Source organism: Heteronotia binoei, chromosome 5 (assembly GCF_032191835.1).
Source record: "Heteronotia binoei isolate CCM8104 ecotype False Entrance Well chromosome 5, APGP_CSIRO_Hbin_v1, whole genome shotgun sequence".
In the NCBI taxonomy this organism is placed as follows: domain Eukaryota; kingdom Metazoa; phylum Chordata; class Lepidosauria; order Squamata; family Gekkonidae; genus Heteronotia; species Heteronotia binoei.
The window spans coordinates 137,399,384-137,420,645 of NC_083227.1; the positions used below are offsets into that span (position 1 = coordinate 137,399,384).

General features: G+C 46.6%; 1 protein-coding gene across 2 annotated transcripts in view; it reads left to right on the forward strand.

Annotated features, from left to right (window-relative positions):
- Positions 1-21,262, forward strand: part of FSTL4 (follistatin like 4) — a 944,621-nt gene that overhangs the window by 297,172 nt on the left and 626,187 nt on the right. For both annotated transcript variants that reach the window (XM_060240476.1, XM_060240477.1), the window contains exon 3: positions 10,854-11,102. In XM_060240476.1, the coding sequence (XP_060096459.1) occupies positions 10,854-11,102 (249 nt within the window). The remainder of the gene's footprint in view (positions 1-10,853; positions 11,103-21,262) is intronic.

Consider the following 21,262-nt stretch of genomic DNA (forward strand, 5'->3'; position numbering starts at 1 on the left):
AAGAGATCTCTAAGATTCTGGGATATGAATTCAACAAAGAGGCAGAGACTTTTCTGCTGGGATTACAAATGGAAAAATTTCCAAAAGAAGATAGAACTTTAATATGGTACTTGCTCTCAGCTGCTAGGACATTGTATGCGCAGTTATGGAAGCAAGAAAAAATACCAGAAAAATGGGACTGGATTACAAAAGTTATGTCATGGAGTGAAATGGACAAATTAACAAGAAAACTAAGAGACTATGATTTAGAACTTTTTAATGCGGAGTGGAAGAAATTCAGAAGATACGTAGAGAAAGAGTGGAAAATAAAAGGACATTGGACAATTTTTGATGATTAAGATTTTTATAGTTTAAAGGTACCTTTAATATTTGTTTTTTTAAAAAAAATAACACTGGCGGGGGTCAAGTAACGGAGGGAGGGGTGGGAGGAAAGTAAGATATGGGGTAGAACGATTTTTTTTTTATTTTAAGCTCTTTATAAGTTGTAGATATAATTCTGCTACCATATGTTACTAATAAATTTGTTTATACTCGAAGACTCTGAGCCACCTTTTGTCCCTCTCTTCAAGCCAGGACAGAGGAGCTCAGCTACTGTTTCTTTGAGGCCCCACACTCCCCCTCAGTGGGATTTTTCAGCACTTTTCCCTGGCTGAGGAGGTATCTGGTGGTCTTGGGACTCTGAGCCAGCTTCTGTCCCTCTGCTCAAGTCAGGGCAGAGAGGCTCAGCTACTGGGTGCCTCTTTGAGGCCCCTTACAGACCTTGTAATGTGTAGGTGGACCCTAAATTAGCTCCCTGATTACCCTAACCACTAAGCATCAATACTTAATGCTTACCTTCATCCTGGTTTCTTCTCCTTGGTTAATCCTTGTATGCTGTAATGTTGCAAACTAGATTTTATAATATGCAGAGTACCATCATGGACACTTTACAGTGTTACACATATTTTATATATATATATATATCCAGAAACAGATGTGTAAGGCTAATTTGATTTTTAAAAAATAAGTGTAAGATTCCTAAGGAATTGGTTCATACACTAAAGAAAATAAATATTTTGTTGGATTCTGGTTCTGGAAGTGGATCTGAGAAGCCTCAAACTTGGCAACCAGCTGGGGTAATAGAACTTGGGGTATTTGTTGCTTGGTCACAATTTTTCTATCAGATTTTCTTTTACTGCAGTCATTGTAGGATTAATTTGGGACAAGGGGTGTTCAGGGAACATTATAGTATGGAATGTGAAGAAGCAGAGCCAGTTACAAATGGAACAGGGTACTCAGAGTCCAAAACCAGACCCTGCCCCCAAGACTTGTGTATATAAAATGGCACTTTAAAGAGACCTTAATCTCCAAAAGCAATTCCAAAGAATGCCTTTTCTGATGTTAGTGTGGACTGCATAACTTTAGCAGAGCTGATTTTCTTCCAGAGTGTTTCTGTACCTTAGCCCTAAGACATGCTTCTGACAAATGTACAGCAATACACTGTAATTGTAGGTGACCTTGGCAGTAAGGCCATGCATAGGTTAGAGTATTACCATTCCCCTGGATATTGTTGCAGGGGCATACTGAACAATTAGTAAAATGAATAAAGGATATTCAGATATGCCACTTAGGGACTGTAATTTTTATGCTGTGTGGAGACACTTTGACCTTCTAGTTTATTATGATTCAAGAAAAATGTCAATATTTCCCAGCCTGCTGAGGGTGGTGGAATTTTAATGAGTTATTGAGTGAAGCAGCTAATCCTCCAATAACAGTTGCCTCTTATTTGAATCTGCAGTGATGAAAATAATGGTTTGGCTACAATTGTACAAAAATGTTTTGGGTTTTTTTTTTACTTGCAAGACATTGACAACTGATGTTGTGATTTCATATTTTCAGTCATTTGGGGCTGTGCAGGGTTTAAAGTTCCTACCTTCCATGCTGAAGCATTTTATACTTGATTATAATAGTGGGGAAATGAAAAAAGCAACAGCCACAGGATTAACCCTTACAGCAAATGGCAGACCAACCTGTCTTGATTGTTCTTTTTGTAACATCCTTTTGTAATGCTCTACATTATGTTTATGACAATTAACACCACACAGTAATCTACTAATCTGGGGAAATTTGGATAATTGAGCATAATGCTTTGTACAGTGCCTTCCTTTTCTATTCACTTTACACTAATAGTATAAGATTTGAATTGCCCCCCCAAGTCGGAATAAAGAGGCTGAAACTGTATATTGGGTAAATGGGCCACTTTATTAAACTAACACAAACAACACGGCAAAGGCAACCTGAAGTTGGACAAGCCCTGGGGTAATCCTCTGACCCCGCCTTGTCCAATCATGGGTGAGCCACCCTGCCCCCAGCATGACCCATATGAATATGGTTCATGCGGGCCGGCCAGGCCAAACTGCCCTCCCCCACAACTCCAGTCTCGATCACCAGAAGGAGGCGAATCCTGGGGGAGGCATAAAGACGATCCACATTACACAGATCCATAAATACGATCCACATTACATGAGCCATAAAGCCCATCTGCCATTCCTGCGGACCGCCTGCACTAAACAGGTGCAGAAGCCAGGGTGCTCACCTGCAAGGTCAGTAACTCCTTGCTCCTTTTGCCATCACAAATGCCAAGCCTCTACTTAGGCATTCGCGCCCACTGGGCGGCCTAGAGCCTCCCAGGTCACTCAAGAAGGCCTGGTTACCCGCATCCGACAGATGGACTCCATCTGGTCGGTACACCTCTCCCTTATCCACCCGAATTCCCGAGTGAGGAAGGAAGGTATCCAGTCCCCCTTCCAAGGCCTTCTGCAGGTCCGATTTGCTTTCCGTCTGGCCAGCTCTAAACCCGCAGGGTCCCAGGTGGTCTGCCAGACACTTCGCGGCAAAATGGCGGACCAAATTAGGCGGACCCCGGGCCACCTCCTCATGATGGCACACAGGTCCGCCACCGCCTGTAAGTCATTCCCACCAAGGTGGATGACTAGTATGTGAGGCAGAGGTACAGCCCTCCCTGAAAACAACAATGGCAGGAGCCCTGTCCACCTTAGACCTCGGCGCCCCTGCCACTCAACCACAGCCCACTCACTCAGTCCCAACTGAGAACTGACTGGAGATCTTTTGGCATAATGGGCTGCCCAAAATACCATTCTGAGCTCGCAGATGAGGATCCGCAGCCTCTCCTGACGAGACACAGCACCTGGAAAGAGAAAACAGTCAACCACAATAAACTTGAAAGCAGGCACAAACCAACAACTTGCCCCTAACCCTTCAGGGAAACAACAGGGGGTGTACATATGCCCGATAAGCAGCTGAACGCCAATGGCCAACCTGCTGGATAGCAGGCTCTGTGTAGCCCATCGCTGCTGCTGTTGACGCTGCACCAATCCAAAAAGAGTGGGTACCAAACTTAAACCTACCCAACCCAACTTGTCTAGCACCCTTGCCGTGACAGCCCAAAACTGATATTTAATGAGCGGGGACCCACCTTTATGGCAGAAAAGTGGCCCCTCGGCAACATACTGTTGCAAAGCTTGCACTGGACATAGGCCCTCTACCTCACATGGGCCGAGTGTAACAGTGGTGCCCCAGCCCCTTTGGTCAGTTTTGGACTGCCGCACTTGTAAAACCACGTGGCCGCCCTCAAATTTTACGTCACCCTGTTGCAATGCCCAAACCGATTGGTCCTTATGTGACTGTGGAAACAGCTCACTGACCCTAAGGGCCCCCAAAAAGGCCGTCAATGCTGCTGCATTGAATAGTGCAACTTTATGGTCAGAACTGCACACCTCAGGCCAAACTGAGCCCAGCCCCCTAAGCATAGATGGGGATATGGGTTGACACACGTCCACCCAAACCCCACGCTCACGTGCCCAACCCTCAAGCATCTTTGTTACTCTAAAATACCCCATAGTTGCGGGAAACCCCTGCGCCTTTCTAATAAAAGCCAAGGCAGCCAACTGTCCCCAAATAGATTTAACCGATAACCCCCTGGCCTTCTGGTACACACAGAACTGCATTAGGTGGGGGACTGGAATGGGCCAACTATCACCCAAATCCATAGTATTCCTAAATACCCTGAACTGCAGTGCTGCTCGCTTATACGCTTTCCGTGTACTAGGAGCCAATGCTAACAGAATTGCCCTACCGGCTTCGGCCTGCCAAGCAGCCACAGGTCCTGGGGCATCTGCACCGGCCATGGGTCAGCCTCCGGGGCCAGCTGGCGAAATCACTCCATCTGTTGGCAAGACAGAGCGTCCGCCACCCCGTTACAAACTCAGGGAACGTGCTTTGCTAAAAACAACATGTTTTAATGCAGGCAGCGTAGGGTAAAAGCCCTAACCAGGTTCATTACTGGTACTGACCTGGAGGACAAAGAATTGATGACGTGGACCACCACCAAGTTGTCGCACCAGAAGTGCACCACCTGATTGGCCAGCTGGTCCCCCCATAGCCATACCGCCACGACAATGGGGAAAAATTCCAAGAATGTTAAATTCCTGCACAGGCCACTATCCAGCCAATCCTTGGGCCACTCCTCAGTGCACCAGTGCCCCTGAAAAAAGACCCCAAAGCCTATAGCACCAGCAGCATCTGAGGATATCTGGAGGTTGGCTTCAACTTTTATGTCCTCCCTCCAAAAGGAAACTCCATTGAAAGATTCCAAGAATTTCTCCCAAACCTCCAAATCATCTTGCATGCTTGCCATTATTCGCACTCTATGATGGGGAAGGCGCAGGGACCCCATGGCATCACAAAGGCGCCGAAGGAAGGCCCTGCCCGGTGCCACAACTCTACAGGCAAAATTGAGATGCCCCACAAGCTGCTGCAACTACAACAATGACACCTTGCGTTTACCTTTCAAAGCAAAAAGCGCTCCCTAAGCTGCCGGATTTTGTCCTGCGGCAGCCGAGACACTTGCTGAAAGGTATCCAATTCAATGCCCAAAAATGTCAGCTGTGAAGCTGGTCCGTCAGTTTTTTCATGTGCCAAAGGCACCCTGAGCTCCTCCGCCAGCTCCATAAAAGACTCCAAGAGCTTGGCACAGTGCCTGGTCCCTGCTGCCCCCATGAACAGGAAACCATCCAGGTAATGAACCATCTCCTGGTGCCCCGATCTAGCCCACAGCAGCCATTCCAAAAAGGAACTGAACCGCTCAAAGGCCGCACATGAAATCGAACACCCCATTGGTAGAGCTCTATCCATATAATATTTCCCTTCAAACTTAAACCCCAACAACTCAAAATCCTCTGGGTGCACTGGTAGCAGATGGAAAGCTGACTTATGTCGCACTTAGCCATTTCCGCTCCATGACCACACCCCCGCACCACTTTGACCACTTGGTCAAAGAACGTGTATCTAACTGAACAAAGAGGGTCAGGAATTGCATCATTCACTGACCCATCTCTAGGGTATGATAGGTGGTAAATAAGCCGATATTCCCCGGCTGCCTTCTTGGGCACCACTCCCAGTGGAGACACCCATAAGCATGGGACTGGGGGAGCATCAAAAGGGCCGACGACATGCCCTTCTGTGCATTCCTTAGCTATCTTGGCCCTAACCACATGCTCAAGCCCTACAATGGATTGCAGGTTGGAAGCCCGACAGGGTGCCCTAGGCCCCTGAAATGGGATCCGGAACCCAAAGGTGAACCATAAGTATTCTCTGTCAGCAATACTGGGATAAACCTTCAGGAAACGCTTAAGAACTCTCAGACAAATGGGACTGGGACCCCTTAACAGGCGTCTGAGAAATACCACCTCCTCCGGGGCGCTTCGCCCCTCCTTTCTGCCTGGCTTTGCTGCAGGCTAAAAAGGCATGGGACCTGCCACATAACGGGCACTCGTGCTTAAATTTGTACGCTTTTCGCGAGCACACGCCCTGGGATGTGAACTCCCAGCATAGCAGCCGGGGTTGAACCGACTGGCCCGCTGCAGGGTGGGCTACAGATGAACTTGACTGTTTGTACACTGTGACCACTGTCAGCCCCATCTCCCGGATTGGGTTTTGCTGGCGACATCAGCTGCAGCCACAGCTGCTTCTTGATCTGATCCCACGGCAACGCAGGGTTAATAGCTGCCCTCGTCCTAAAAGCCTCGTTGTATTGTAACCAGGCAGCACCCACAAAGTCAGTATATGACCTATAGATAATGTCATAATACTGGAACAAAGGCGCAGCCCTACACGGCTGCACCCTGGCGATGACCCCCTATATATAAGAAAACCAGGCAACCAATTGGCCCAAGTCCGATCGACCCTTCTACGCTTAAGCTTCTCCTTCTCCTTTTCATCCATTTCCTCCTTATTCTTTTTTTCTACGTCTCTAAAAAGGAGGCTGAATACATCAATGTATTCCCCCTTCAAAATTTTGTCCCGTGTCGCGTGCGTCAAATGGTCCCCTAAGGGCAGTGCAGTACTCCCAAAGGAGAGAACCTGGAGAGGAACTGACCCATAGGCATTTGGGGAATAGCCCCACACATTCCATTGTGCCCTAGGCCACCCCCCAGGCTGGGACATCCACATGTGCCCCCCCATGGGAGAACCCCTACCGATGCCAGAGGTGCAGAAGTCCCTTGGGAGGGCTCAGTCACCCCTGAGACGCCAGGCGGCTGCCCCCAGCCACCCAGGTTACCCTGGACTCTCCCCGAAGTGGAATACCCTGTAGACCATGCCAGACCAGGATGGGCCGGGAATACCCATTGCCCCCCTTGTTCCAATGGTGTCATAACCTGAGCCGTACCTGAGGGACCGGGCAATATGCCGAGGCCTGATGGGCCCCAAGGCCACACCTGATAGAGCTGTGGCAATGCCATTTTACCTGCTGCCGCCGATGATGTAACCGCCACCACCACTGGCTGGACCGGTTGTTGACGTTCGTCAGCAACCTCCTGCTCCTCGCTATCATCGCTCGGCATCACATCCTTACTCGTTTCGGCCTCCAAGCTTTGATTGCACATCGTACCAGATCCACTGGCCTCCTGCAACGCAGAAAGCCTTGCCAGTACCTCTCTCTCAAATGTGAGAGTTCCAGACGGCCCCAAGGCTCTGCAGCACCCAGCCCAGGCTGAAGGTGCCTCAGCCGCATCCCTCTCCTGTTCCAGTGCCCCCAAGAGGTCGATTATAGCCTGCCGCATACGGCCCTCATCCTCCATCTCATCCCCTGCTGAGTTGGCCCGCTTCGTAGATCTTTTGGCCGGCTGTTTGCCCTTAGAGGGGCCCTGACCCTTCTTAGGACCCATCACCCCCTAAACCAGGCCACACACCAACTTAAAGTGATCTGCAATGGGCGAGGGGTGGTGGTTAATGTTCTATTTGCACACCCTTCCCTGAACAGCCCCCACCAACTTCCGGAATAATAAAGGAGGAGTGGGTGCGGAAGAGAGGGGGGGAGGTCTGAGAAAGGCCCAGCCAAACCTCCCACTCAGATACCCTCGCCCCCTGGGCAACATTCCACCAAATGTACTGCCCGCCCTGTCCAGAGGGCTCGCTGCCACCCCCCCACAGGCAGCTATCAGCCACCACTTGCGGAAACGCCGCTCTCCACACGTGGCAAAGGTGCCTGGATTCTTGTTCCGTGCTGCGCTCTCCGCTGCCCAACGCCTCCCATCACTCGCCGCCACCACCAAGAGCTGCTGCCGCCCCTCACCGGCGAAAGAAACGCCGCCACGCCCCAACCTCCCAGCCTTGGACACACGCTGTGCTCCGACCTGGTTGAGAGCTTTTTCCAACTGCGTCTTCTGGATAATAATCACAACTTTCCCCAGTATACACATAACTGCTCACACTCCTTCCAGCCAAAAGCTTACTGATGTTCAAAGGAGGCAACCCAGATGCATTTTCTCAAAGCACAAAGCTTTGTAGTAGGAAGTCATGTCAGCCTCAAGCAGGACCTGTCCTAGTTCCCAAGATCCCTTACTGTCAACATACACAGCAGAGAAGTGGATCCCCCATAACTCTTGGACTATATGGAAGGTAAAAATTAATTCTGCCTGGTTCTAGGTAGTAACCAGCATGAGGCCTCCATTATGTCATTGGGAAGGTTGGTGAATGTTGTATCAGAGGGAAGAAGCCAAGAGAGATTCTTGTGGGCCTTGGGTAGCCCCAGGGGTGGAATTCCAGTAAGAGCTCCTTTGCATATTAGTTCACACATCCCTGATGTAGCCAATCCTCCTAGAGCTTACAAAATTCTCCCTAGGGAATAGCAGAGTTCCCAGCAGACATATCCCTCACCTCCCCCCGCTTTCTGACGACCCTGAAGCGGGGGGAGGGCCTCCAAACTGGGGGATCCCCTGTCCCCACCTGGGGATTGGCAACCCTATTTACACTGTAGAGTACAAGTGCATAAGGGATATCATAGCACTAAAAGACTAGTGTAGTCTCTGGCATCCGGCTTGTTAAGCTCTCGGTATGAAGTAAAATTCCTTATATTTCTAGGGAGACTGTGGTGTTCCATTTCAGGTTTGTTTTTGGCTTGTATTTTTCTTTCTGGTTTTACAAGATTTGTTCCGTATCTGCATGCTGCTATTTGGTTGGTTCTTAACTCTTATATTACTGTTCATGTATCTATACATGAACCAGTAATATAAGAGAGCCAGTTTGGTGTAGTGGTTAAGTGCGTGGACTCTTATCTGGGAGAACCAGGTTTGATTCCCCACTCCTTCACTTGCACCTGCTAGCATGGCCTTGGGTCAGCCATAGCTCTGGCAGAGGTTGTCCTTGAAAGGGCAGCTGTTGTGAGAGCCCTCTCCAGCCCCACCCACCTCACAGGGTGTTTGTTGTGGGGGAGGAAGGTAAAGGAGATTGTGAGCCGCTCTGAGACTCTTCGGAGTGGAGGGCGGGATATAAATCCAATATCTTCTTCTATCTTCTTATAAGATACTTATTGCTGTTTGACTCTAGCATTCTTCTGTTCTTCATTTTTCTTAAATTTTATGGTATGGTTTCAGCATTTCTGGGTTATATTGGAGAGGCAGTGTGGTCAGAGTGTCAGACTAGGATTTGCAAAACCTGGGTTTAAATCCCATCCCTCTCATGGAAGTTGGCTGGAAGACCTTGGGCCAGCACTCTCAGCCTAACATACTTCAGTGGGTTGTTGTGAGAATAAAATGGAGGTAGAAGAACAGTGTAAGCTACTTAGAGTTCCCACCAGGGAGAAAAGCATGATATCAGTTGTGAATAAAATAACCAAATTAAAAATTAATTTTATATTAACTTTTATAATATATAGTGCTGTAAACTGCATCAAGACCAATGTTGGATGATGAGTGCAGAATACAAATGTCTTATCTACATGTATCGATTCAAAGCTAAAATATTCTTAAAGGTTTTCTACTCATTTAACAGTATTATGTTATGAGTTAGAGTGGGCTGGTAGTGTATACATCTGAAATTACTGACTAATGTGATGCCAGTTTGGTGTAGTGGTTAGGAGTGTGGACTCTAATTTGGGAGAACCAAGTTTGATTCCCCACTTCTCCACATGCACTTGCTGATGTGACTTGAGTCAGTCACAAGTTCTTTCAGAACTGTTCTCTCAAGAGCAGTATCTGTCAGAGCTCTTTCAGCTCCACCTACTTCACAGGGTGTCTGTTTTGGGGAGGGGTTAGGGGAAGGAGATTATAAACCACTCTGAGAATCTGAGTGAAGGGTGGAGTATAAATCCTCCTTGTCCTCTTCCTTGTCGTCGTCGTCCTCCTCCTTCTTCAATATGAACCTCAGAGTATGCGTATTGTGTAGAACCCTATGTAACTGTGCTCATAATTGGCCTGTATGCCAAAGCAGATAGTTTTTCCTCTCAAAAATGGAGTACTGTTTTTGGAGCATTCAATTGGCTTTTTTTTATGTTTAGATTGCAATTGAGGAATAGGGCACTCATTCAGCTTCCTGCCCATAAGTTCACAAAGCAGATTCAGTTGTGTTCAAAACAACACCCTTGCATTAGCAAGAAAATACAGTGATGGGAGCAACTGGTGTCAGGACAAGGGAGCTCATGCAGCCCACAATTCTAACTAACAAACAGATCTAACAAGCAGCGACTCCACCCCCATGAGAACAGCTAGATTTCTCATATCACCTTCGAGACCAACAAGATTTTTGGAGTATAAGCTTTTAAGTGTTAAAGTTCCCTTCATCAGAAATAAGGATATTTACTCTCCTCAGATAGTGACTCTTGAACATTTATCCCACCGCCCCTTGTTGGTCTGTAAGATGGTACTGGACTTGAATCTAGCTGTTCTACTGCAGAGAGATCACTCTTTGAAACCATCCCCATAAGACTAAATCAACACACACAAATCAGAAGAGGGAAAAGACTGTTCCATTAAATTTACTGCAGCACTCTTTCAGGTATTCTCTGCTCTTGGAGTGCCTGTTTTCAAACCTGGTTCACTGCAAGCTTTTCTGAAAGAATACCATCGACGCAAATTAGCAAACCTTCTGGATATGAACGTGTGACACAGATCCCACCCACATCAGGGTCATTTTCCTTCTGTTGGCCCCTCATAGCCAGCATTTTCACTGCTGTTCCATGGAAGGGATTTTTGAGGGTTTTAAACACACACACAGTAATCTCTGTGCTTGTATAATGCTATAGGCAATTATTATTTTTTTTTTAAGATCATCACAAAACCCTTCAGTGGTGTGTGCCAGAGCACAGGAAAAATGGCAATGAACACAAAGCAAGGGAGGTGAGGATAAACTGTGCATGGTTATTCAAAAGTTACTTCCAGAAATAAACAGCAGGTGTTGGAATGAAATAATGAAAGTTGTTAAAGTGGGACTCTGTTTCCAAGTTCTCTGCTAATAGAAAGTGGTAAAGTTTTGTTCTTGAAGTTGTTACTAAAACATGTTTTCTTTTGTTTTTCTAGTGCATTATGGGGAAGATGGACTCCATGCATCATGTGAGAAGAAGTATTGCGTTCGGGGAAGTAAATGTGTTGTGAACAAAGAGACACATAAGCCTGAATGCCGGTGCATAGATAATTGCAAGCCCAGTTACATGCCAGTGTGTGGCTCAGATGGCAAATTCTATGAAAATCACTGTGAACTCCATCGAGTTTCTTGCTTACAAAGGAAGAAAATCTACATTATTCACAGCAAAGACTGTTTCTTCAAAGGTAAGGATTCTTCTCCGATAAGCTAAATCCAATTCTCTAAAACGTATGCCACCTTTTTTGCCACAAATTAGATAATGTGATATATTTAGTGTACAGAAAATAGTTGTTCAAAGAATTATCTGTTCTGAAATTATATAAAATGCAATATAACCAGCTATTAATTCCAGAACTGTAATTAAAAACTAAATAATATATGAACAATTAGCTAACCTAGCTGCATACATTGTACACTAAGCTTATTTTAGTACTTGGTACATTTCCAGTGAACAATGTTCAGTTATTTAATTAAGTCCATGCAGTTATAAACAAAATAGATGAAAAAATAATTTGTGCTTAGTAGTTAGAAAAAGCAGTCAGCAACAACTACTTCTAGAAGTTTACATACATCAGGGAATTGTTGTATTTTCTATACAATTCAGAATTTATAGATATATTTTTGTGATTTGATATTTCTTTTCATATGATTCTTGAGAAAGAGGCACCCCACTGCTCAAACAAACTACTGTGCCCCAGTGCTCCCTCTAAGCTGTGGAATCTTGTGAGCAAAAATTCTACTTCTTGAGCTACTAGCATTAAAGCTGTGAGCTACCGCATCAATTAGTTTGCTCTGGAGTCATCCTTCCTGAGCTTCAGTGGCAGCCAACAAGACATGCAATACAATAGGCAAAAATGTGTGAGCTGGAGGCTAAAAAACTGAGAGCTAGCTCACACTAACTGAGCTTAGAGGGAACACTGCTGTGCACACAGTGTTGGCAAGTGAGCACTAGCCAGGTTCCACAGCAGCTGTACTGAGCTCCTGTAGCCAGGTCAGACACAAGGAAGGGAAGGGAAGTCCTGCTTTTATACCAACCTGCAGGAGAGATGCCTGAGCAACTGATCCAACTAGGAAAGCAGGCAGGGACTGTGTGTATTGGGATCCAGGTCAGCAAAGGCCCTGGTGATGGGCAGTCTAAAGGAGAAACCTACATCGTCTCTGTCTTACTTGCTGTAACACTCCCAAAGGCAACACTCTACACTAGTCTCTATGATGACTGGCAGCCATTTTTATCCTGCTGCTGGATTGATTGATTAATATCAGAAAGTCCAGAATTTAAATGGGAGATTGCCTGCTCCCCCCCCCCAGCAAGTGGCAATCCTATTATTGTCCCTCTTTTGGGAATGGGTTATTTGCTTCCATCCTCATCAAAATCAAATCTGAACTTTATAAGAAGCAATTTGGAGGGGGGGGGTAAGAAAGAGATCTCCATGAGAGTGAGATCTCCAGTTAGCAATCATGTAAATGTTAGCCAAACAATTTAGCATATTCCCTAAAGTATTTGACTTCCACATTACAGATTAAATTGTGGTATTATGCATAATGATAACAATGTCACACTTGACTAGCTTCCTATGTAAAATGTGATTGTGTATGAAAAGGAACACATAAGTATTTCCAGTAATACTTATAAATATTCTTCAGAAGCTGAGCAGCATTTTTGGCTTTTGTATAGCTAATATTTTAGCTGTTTTGTAAATTACTCTGAGTATGACTTTTTTTTTGGAGATGGTTGTCAGAAATGTTGAAAATGGATAAAACTGGAATAAAAAATGCAATAGGATTTTGATTGAGAAAAAAAAAGAATAATAGGAGTAATCAAAATTGATGCTTCTTTTTGTAAAATATATAAGACATGAAAGACATGTCAGGATTTCTGACCTGCTGAAATGTTATTGGTGGCATTGGACAAATCAATGTTCTATCTTCAAAGTACACTCCTTTCCCAACTGTATTCAGGTAGTGGGTGTGCTTTATCATTGAGCTAACAACCCTTTAATTTCACCTTATCTCAAAATCATCTTCAACAAATGGAGACACAGCACAGGATCCAGCCAAAATTAATCACTCTTAAATCTCATTAATTCAATAGGACAGGTTTTTTTAACCCTTCTCCATTGAAACAAATGGAATTTAAAAGTATTTAATGCTAGCTGGCTCATGCCTAGTTCCTTCCCCTAGTACCTGTGATAAAGCCAACTGTAAAGCTTGATTATTGGTAGCAAATTAAGCAGATGAGAGAGCTTCTCTGAGTTCTGTCTTCTTCACAGTAGATGAAACCTCCCTGGAGACAATGTGGCTGAAGCTACAAATGGAATTCCTGCTCTGCCATATAACTATCTAATATCTAAGTGACAAGCCTCATGTTGTTAATCTTTAACTAGAGATCAAGAACTTTGGTACTGTTTCAGTGAGAGAACAAAATTTGCACTTAAAAAGTGAGGAAAAACTTGGGATCTTAGTTTGCCAGTTTCTGCGTATAATTTCACAACTGTTTTTACTTTCTCTGTGAACCTGTGATTGAGATTTTCTTTTCCAGCTGATACAATTCACAGATGTGGTGTGAGCTTATAGAGATGTCTGCCCTGCATTCTATGCATGGCAAAAACAACAGCTCAGGAGTAGCTGTGGTTTTGCTCTTATATATATTGCATGCATGTACCTTAAGTATGCACCAACAGAATTTGCGAGTACTTACTTAATTGACCAGTGTTAAAAGAATATGAAGAAGGATTGATTCATGAGTGTTAAAAGAATATGAGGAAGTGTTGGCCAGTGTTAAAAGAATATGAGGAAGGATTGATTCATGAGATGATATTAGAATACAGTCTTTTAAAAAGCAAAGTAGTAAATAAAAGCATGTTTGACATAGAATATCGTTTAAATTGCAGTTTTGTATTGAAGCAAATTTAACCTTTGTTCCTTTTTATGTTGAAGCAAGATGTTGGCTATTGGCACCAAAACATCAATGAAATTATTAATGGAATGTTGTCTTGGTGTAGTATTCAATAGGAAAGGAATTCTATTATTTTGAGTTGATTTATTATTATATGCTGCTTTCAGGCAGCAGCTGGTTTGGATACACCAGAATATTTCTGTGGACAAAAAAAGATTTTTCTATCTTAGGAGATAAAAGAGTAAGGCCAAAACTGATGGAACAATACAAGGTAGAAATATATATCCCAAAATTCCCTACATGTTTCTCCAACAGGCTTTGTAAGGGAAATTTGTTAACCTTGTAGTACTGATCGTGTACCCTTTTTGAAGAATCACTGCAAGACAGATTCCCCTGAAGTAGGGTTGCCAAGTTCCCCGTGACCTCTGGCAGGGGACTTTTTTTGCGTGCGTGGCACAACGACGGCACCCGGAAATGCGCCGGCCACTCTAGGCATTACCAGGAAAACGCTATGGTTTTCCTGGACGCTCTAGCAATTTGGGAGGTAAAAACTCTATGGTACCTATTGTACCATAGAGTTTCCCCTCCCAATTGCTAGTGTCTGGGAAAACCATAGAGTTTTCCCAGAAATGCCTAGAGCGGCTGGCATGCAGTGGTATGATGATGTCACTTCCAGGTGACATCATTGTGCTGGCAACATTGGGGGAGGTTCCCTCCACCAGCCCAATGTGGGCTGCCGGGTTGCGAACCTCCAGGATGGGGGGGACTCCGCCCAGCCTGGGGGCTTGGCAGCCCTACCCTGAAGAAGCCTGTTAGCAAAATGTGTAGGAAATTTAGGGAAATTTAACTAAGTACTTATTATGGCTTGCTCATGGAGTCTGATGGACCCAGAGTGGTTCCAAATGGCTCTGGGCCCTGGCGATTCTCTCGATGATCTGGTTGACTCCTGGCATGGCTGGCTCTCCAGAGCCATTGATGAGATCGCACCTCGACACCCTCTGCACCCCCGCGTTAAGCTGGCCCCATGGTATACCCCGAAGCTGCGACAGCTGAAACGACGACTCAGACGGTTAGAGGGACAATGGCAGTGTACTCGGGATGAAGCGACTAGAACATCTTATAGAGAGTTTATGAGGTCCTATGAGATGGCAGTCAAAGTCACAAAGAAGATTTACTTTGCAGCTAAGATTGCGTCTGCAAATTCGCGCCCGGCACAATTGTTTAGGACGATTTGGAATCTTACAACACTGCCACAAGGCAGGCCAAATGTTAAGGAATTAGAGATAGACTGTGAGGCTTTTGCAAATTTTTTTGCAGACAAGGTCACGTTGCTCTGCCACGACCTCTTTGCCACATTGGATACAGTATGTGAACTCAAGGCCCCATGCCTGTCTTCTGGTTCAATCCTGGATTGGTTCAACACACTCAGCTTGGAGGAAGTTGACAGAATTCTCTCTACTGTACGCCCAACAACTTGTGATCTGGACCCGTGCCCCTCCTGGCTAATTAAAGCTTGTCCTATACGGGACATCGTAAATAGATCCCTCTCGGAGGGTCTTTTTCCAACATCTCTTAAAGAGGTTGTGTTCCGCCCCCTCTTGAAAAAGGTTACATCAGACCCAAAGAAACTGGCACATTACCGGCCGGTCTCAAATTTGCCCTTTTGGGGCAAAATTATTGAGAGAGCCGTGGCGTTACAATTGCAGAGCTTTCTGGATGACACTTCCGTCCTAGATCCACACCAGTCCGGCTTCCACCCGGACCATGGGACGGCAACAGTGCTTGTCGCCCTCGTGGATGATCTCCAGCGGCACCTGGATCGAGGTGGTTTGGCGGTGCTGTTGTTGTTAGACCTATCGGCTGTGTTTGATACGGTTGATCACCAGTTACTGACCCGCTGCCTCGCCGATGCAGGGATTCAGGGGTTGGCCTTGCAATGGCTTTCCCCTTTCCTTGATGGTCGGGGACAAAGGGTAGTGATTGGGGGAGAACTGTTCCAGAGGCACCTACTTAATTGTGGGTTGCCTCGGGGTGGTTCTCTCCCCGATGTTGTTTAACATCTACATGTGCCTCCTTGCCCAGAGGTATAGGCTTGGTTGCCACCAGTACGCTGATGATACCCAGCTCTATCTACTGATGGATGGCTGAACTGACGATGTCCCAGAAAATCTCAACCTGGCGTTGCAAGCCGTGGTAGGTTGACTTAGGCTGAGTAGATTGAAGTTGAATCCAGTGAAGACAGAGGTCCTTTGCCTGAACTGTGGTGGCCTGGGAAGGTGATGGGGAACATTTTTGCAAGCTCAGCAAAACCAGTGCAGTGTACAGAGAGCCCAGCAGTACCCAGTACTACAGTGGCAATGCAAGCTTAAAAAGACTGCTCTCAAAGCATAGAGTTACAACATACTCTGTGCAAGAAAATGGAAAAGGAACACAAAGGAACTCTGGAAAAGGGAGGGGGGGAGCTTCTTGAAACTGACAAGGGCTGGTGCCAAGCTTTTTGGTGCCCTAGATGAGGCTTACCTACTCTGGTGCCTTAGGCGAGGCTACCTCTAACCATGAGGGCAGTAGCTCCTTCTGAACTTGAATCCCCAAAGCAATTTTGAAACTTTATTAGATTGGTCTCTCTGTGTTTAAAATGAATAGCCTGCAAACACATGCACACCAGTGGGGGCGAGGAAGAGAAGAGGATGAGGATCCAGCCAGTGCAAAGCACTTTGAAGAAGTCTTAGTTGCAATGGAAGAGTGCTGAGAAGCAAGGGGGCTTAAGCTTGCTAACTACAGGCTGCACAAGTGCAGTAGAATCTTTTTCCTGTTCTTTATAATGTATAGTCCCTCCTCAGATCTCAGAAGCTATAATGTATAGTGATCTCCTCAGATCTCCAGACCTTACCAGGGCTGGCTGGGGTCAGTATTTGGCTGGGAGACCTCTATCTCCAAGGAAATAAGTCCAGGGTCTCTCTGCAGAGGCCGACAATGGCAAACCACCTCTGAACCTCACTTGCTTTGCAAACCTATTGTATTGTATTGTTTACTGAACAATATGATTGGGATCGCACAAATTCAAAACAAAGCAGGGCTTTTTTTTAGCAGAAACACAAAGGAACGCAGTTCTGGCTGGGTTGGTGTCAGGGGGTATGACCTAATATGCAAATGATTCCTGCTCAGCTTTTTCTACAAAAAAGGCCTGTGTGAAACAATGGTGACACCAGGGGGTGTGGCCTAATATGCAGATGAGTTCCTGCTGAGCTTTTTCCACAAAAAAAGCCCTGAAACAAAGTATTTAAGTATGAACATGTTAGATATTGATGAAGCTCTTGTAGCCTAATGGTTACTGAGCAGGACCAAGTCCAGATATCAGTGAGTTCGAATTCACCCTCTGCCATAAAGCTGGGTGTGGTGACCTTGGGCCAGTCACCTAATCTCTGCCTCACCCCCACGGGGAAAGGCAAATTCAGCCATGAAGGCTTACTTTGAAACTCACCTCCAGACTGGTCACATCAAGAAACAATGGGGGTGGGGTGGATTTCTGGATTTCCTTTACTGTCAGCATTCCAGAATCAAGAAGGGTGTATTTGCCCATCATTTGCCCATTTTGATATATTAATTTTATATATTAATTTTTTCATACCTTGAATAAAACTTTGCTGCTCTTCAAGGTGCTGCTGTGCTTACACTTCAGACCAACAGGGCTGCCCCACTGGATCTGTCTGGGGGAATGTTAGGGAAGGTGTCTAGTCACAAGCACTATGGAAGGTACCGAGGCTCCTTCTCCTCGAGGCACTGCTTCGATCCCCCCCCCCCCATTTTCTCAGCCTGAGTGGCTCTGTCCTAGCCACTCCTTCCTCCTCACCTCCAGCCAGCCTTCACCGTCTGCCTTGGTCTTCTTCCCTATCTTTCACAACCAGCTGGGCCAGCCCTGCCCCCAGCCCTGCTTCATTAACCCACTAATGAGCCATGAAATGCCTGATGGTCCCTGGCCTCTGGATGCCCACCACCTATCTTGGCTCCCAAGGGCCAGATGCCGAACTCCACTGCCCAGCCCCTACTCCTCCCGCACCCCCCCCCCAGCTCGGTGAGGTCTGCTCAGCCACACTGGATGCCTCAGAAGCTGCCTGGGAAGTCTCCAGGCTGCCACCTTTCTGGAAATTCTGGACTTCAGCAGCATGCCATGCTGCCTCCCCAGCAGAACAGTTACATCCATCCAGCTCCAGGTTCACAAGCAATCTCTGCTTGCCTGGCTGCTAGCCTTCCAGGGAGAGGCAGGGTCAAGGAAGCATATGAGCATGAGAGGCCACAGCCAGGCATAGGATGGGGATGTGCCAGGGCAGCCACCAAGTGCAGCAGGTCACTGTGGAGGTGGACCCTGGTAGCCAGCATGCTGCAGGGCCCTTCCCTTGCCCCCCTCAGCAAGCAGGGCTGGCACTACCTGCCTTCAGGTGGCACATATGGGGAGAAGGCACCTGCTGCCCCTGTGGTCAGGTGGCACCCTAGGTGGGCACCTACCTGGCCTACTGGGTAGTGCTGGCCCTGCTGACAAGAGCAGAGGGAAAGGCTTATTAAGCTTTGAAGGGCCTCTGTTGGTGAATTCTGCTTTCCCATTACTTTGAAGTTTTGTAAATATTTAGATTGAGCAGAGACAGTCTGTCTGGAAATGTATCCATTAATGAAAAGTAATGAACCTCCACAAACTGCTTGAAAGTTCATGCCAGTTGACCTGCCATGAACTTCAGTTCATGAACCACAACTCAGCCAAAATTCATTATGAACTTTAGCTTGTGAGCCAATTTGTGCCCATCCTTAGTAAGGCCAACTGAACTCAGCTGGACTTAGTTCTGAGTAGTCATGCATAGGGCTGTGCTACCCATTAGTGAAGCACTGAGAAACATGACTTAGTGGTAGAACATATGCATGCAGCTATATAATCTCTGTCAGCACCAGTCAAAAGTTCTTATAGCGAGAGAAAACATTTATCTGCCCAAGATTATGGAGAGTCATTGCCAGCCAAAGTAGACAGTACTGCATTATATAGAACAGTGTTCTCACTGTACAGAAGCTTCATTAATAATATATAAAATACTACAAAGTTGAAGCGTAAGTGGCTAATGAGATTCTGTGTGTACACTTGTAACAAATACCTGTGCTTTGTTAAATCTTACATCTAATTCTGAATTCTAGCCCCAATGTTAGTTTAAAAAGCCAAGAATTAGCCAGGAGATATTTTTCTACATGACTGGGGGAACCACAATTATGCAGAAACCCCCAGACATTTAAAAAATGGAAGGGAGTTTAAAATCCATCTGAACTAAAGAGTGCAAGCACAGACAACATCAAGGGAAAGACACTTCATGTTCCTTCCTTCCCAGTGGGTGCCCCCTCACCACAAAGAAAAATACAGTGATGTGGAAGTGGCCAAGAGGAAGTGAAAGAGGATATGGTAGCACCTCCACTGTTATTTTTGCCTTCATCCCCTTCCTCTGTCTGACAGAGAAGGTAATGAAAGTGGCAGAGGTGGAGACCAGAAGATGGAGGAGAAGACTATGGCAGCTTCCTTTCCCACTCCCATAACTATCTCAGTACAGGTGACAGGGAAAAGAGAGGTGGCAGAAGCAAGAGTATGTAAACCAGGCAGGTGAAGGCAGTGGCACTGTGGTCCTGCAGGCTTGGCAGTGACCAGAGAAGCAGCAGGGAAGGAAGAAGGGAGTAGTGGGGAGGGTGAGAGGTGCCACTATCAAGTCAGCCCATGACAAGGAGGAAGAGGCAGCAAGAGACAAGAAGAATAAAAGAAGGTGAGGGGAATGAAAAAGGGCTGCTGGGGGCAAGGTAACAAAATAAATTAATGGAATTCCCTCCCACACAAGTCCCCACTAGTAATAATGTTTAATAATGACTATATAGTATACTTTTAATATAAGTACATTTGTTAATATAGACATACTGTTGTCATTATGACTAGGGATGGGCATGGGCTGAAAAAATGGAGATTCATATGGGTTCATTGTCCTTGGGTTTCACAGACGATGGATCTTCTCACTTAATGGACCTGTCTGTTGTTTGTTAGGTTCATGATTTCTGGATGTGGTAAAATGGCCCCCATGAACTAGAGATTAAAAAAAAACTTGCAGTGAGTCACCAGCTGACTCTCCTCTACCTAGGGTGGCCATAATGTCTGAAGGTCAGCCAGGGACACCTTTTGGGGGGAAAGGTAGGGGTGCACGTGCGTGAAGCGCGCGCGCTGCCGGAAACAGGAAGTGACGTCACTTCCGGCGATGTCGTGCCACCGCCGGAAACAGGAAGTGACATCACTTCCTGTGACATCATTCCCCCCGCGCCACCTGCCGGAAGCAGGAAGTGACATCACTTCCTGTGACATCATTTCCCCCAAATGACATCATTTCCCCCAAATGCCACTGCCGAAAACAGGAAGTGACTTCACAGCACTTCCTGTGACGTCCCCAAAAATCCCCCAAATATCACCGCCGGAAACACCAAGATTATTTATAGAGAGGGAAAGGGGGAAGTAAAGTTAAATGAAACTCTTTTTACTTTTTTCAAAGTGAGAAGACTAGAGAGAACGGGTTCCATGCTGAGAAGCCAGTCAGATTCCAGTGAGATTCCAGTGAGACTGTGCTGCATAATGCAGCCTATTTATTTTGTCCTGTTTGCTCTGTTGGCTCTATCTGCGCCACCTTCATCACTTTCGGGGTGTGGATCCCCCAGTGGGGTGGTCTCCCAACTCCCTCCGCCGGCTGTTTCTGATAGCCCTGCGCCCCCTCTTTCATTTGATATGTGTCCCGTGCGGGTGCCACCCTCCCGCCGGGAGATGCCGCAAAATGAGCCCCCTTGAGGCTTATGGCGGCAGGGCTCGGGGGAAGTGAGCTAGACTGCTGTTCTTTTGAGGGGTTATAGAGTGTTTCGAGCCGGTCCCTGTGGCATCGGTCCCATCATTGTGGGACCCAGGGGGCCGGCGCAGCGGCACGCCGAAGCAGCCTGTCACTAATAACACAGGTCGAGATGCAGGACAGGAACCCGGAAGTGACCGACAGGCTGCTTCAGCGTGCCGCTGCGCCGGCCCCCTGGGCCCCACAACGATGGGACCGATGCCACAGGGACGGGCTCGAAACACTCTATAACCCCTCAAAAGAACAGCAGTCTAGTTCGCTTCCCCCGAGCCCTGCCCCATAAGCCTCAAGGGGGCTCATTTTGCGGCATCTCCCGGCGGGAGGGTGGCACCCGCACGGGACACATATCAAATGAAAGAGGGGGTGCAGGGCTATCAGAAACAGCCGGCGGAGGGAGTCGGGAGACCACCCCACTGGGGGATCCACACCCCGAAAGTGATGAAGGTGGCGCAGATAGAGCCAACAGAGCAAACAGGACAAAATAAATAGGCTGCATTATGCAGCACAGTTGAGAAAGTGCCTTATCCCATATACTGATGAAGTAAATACA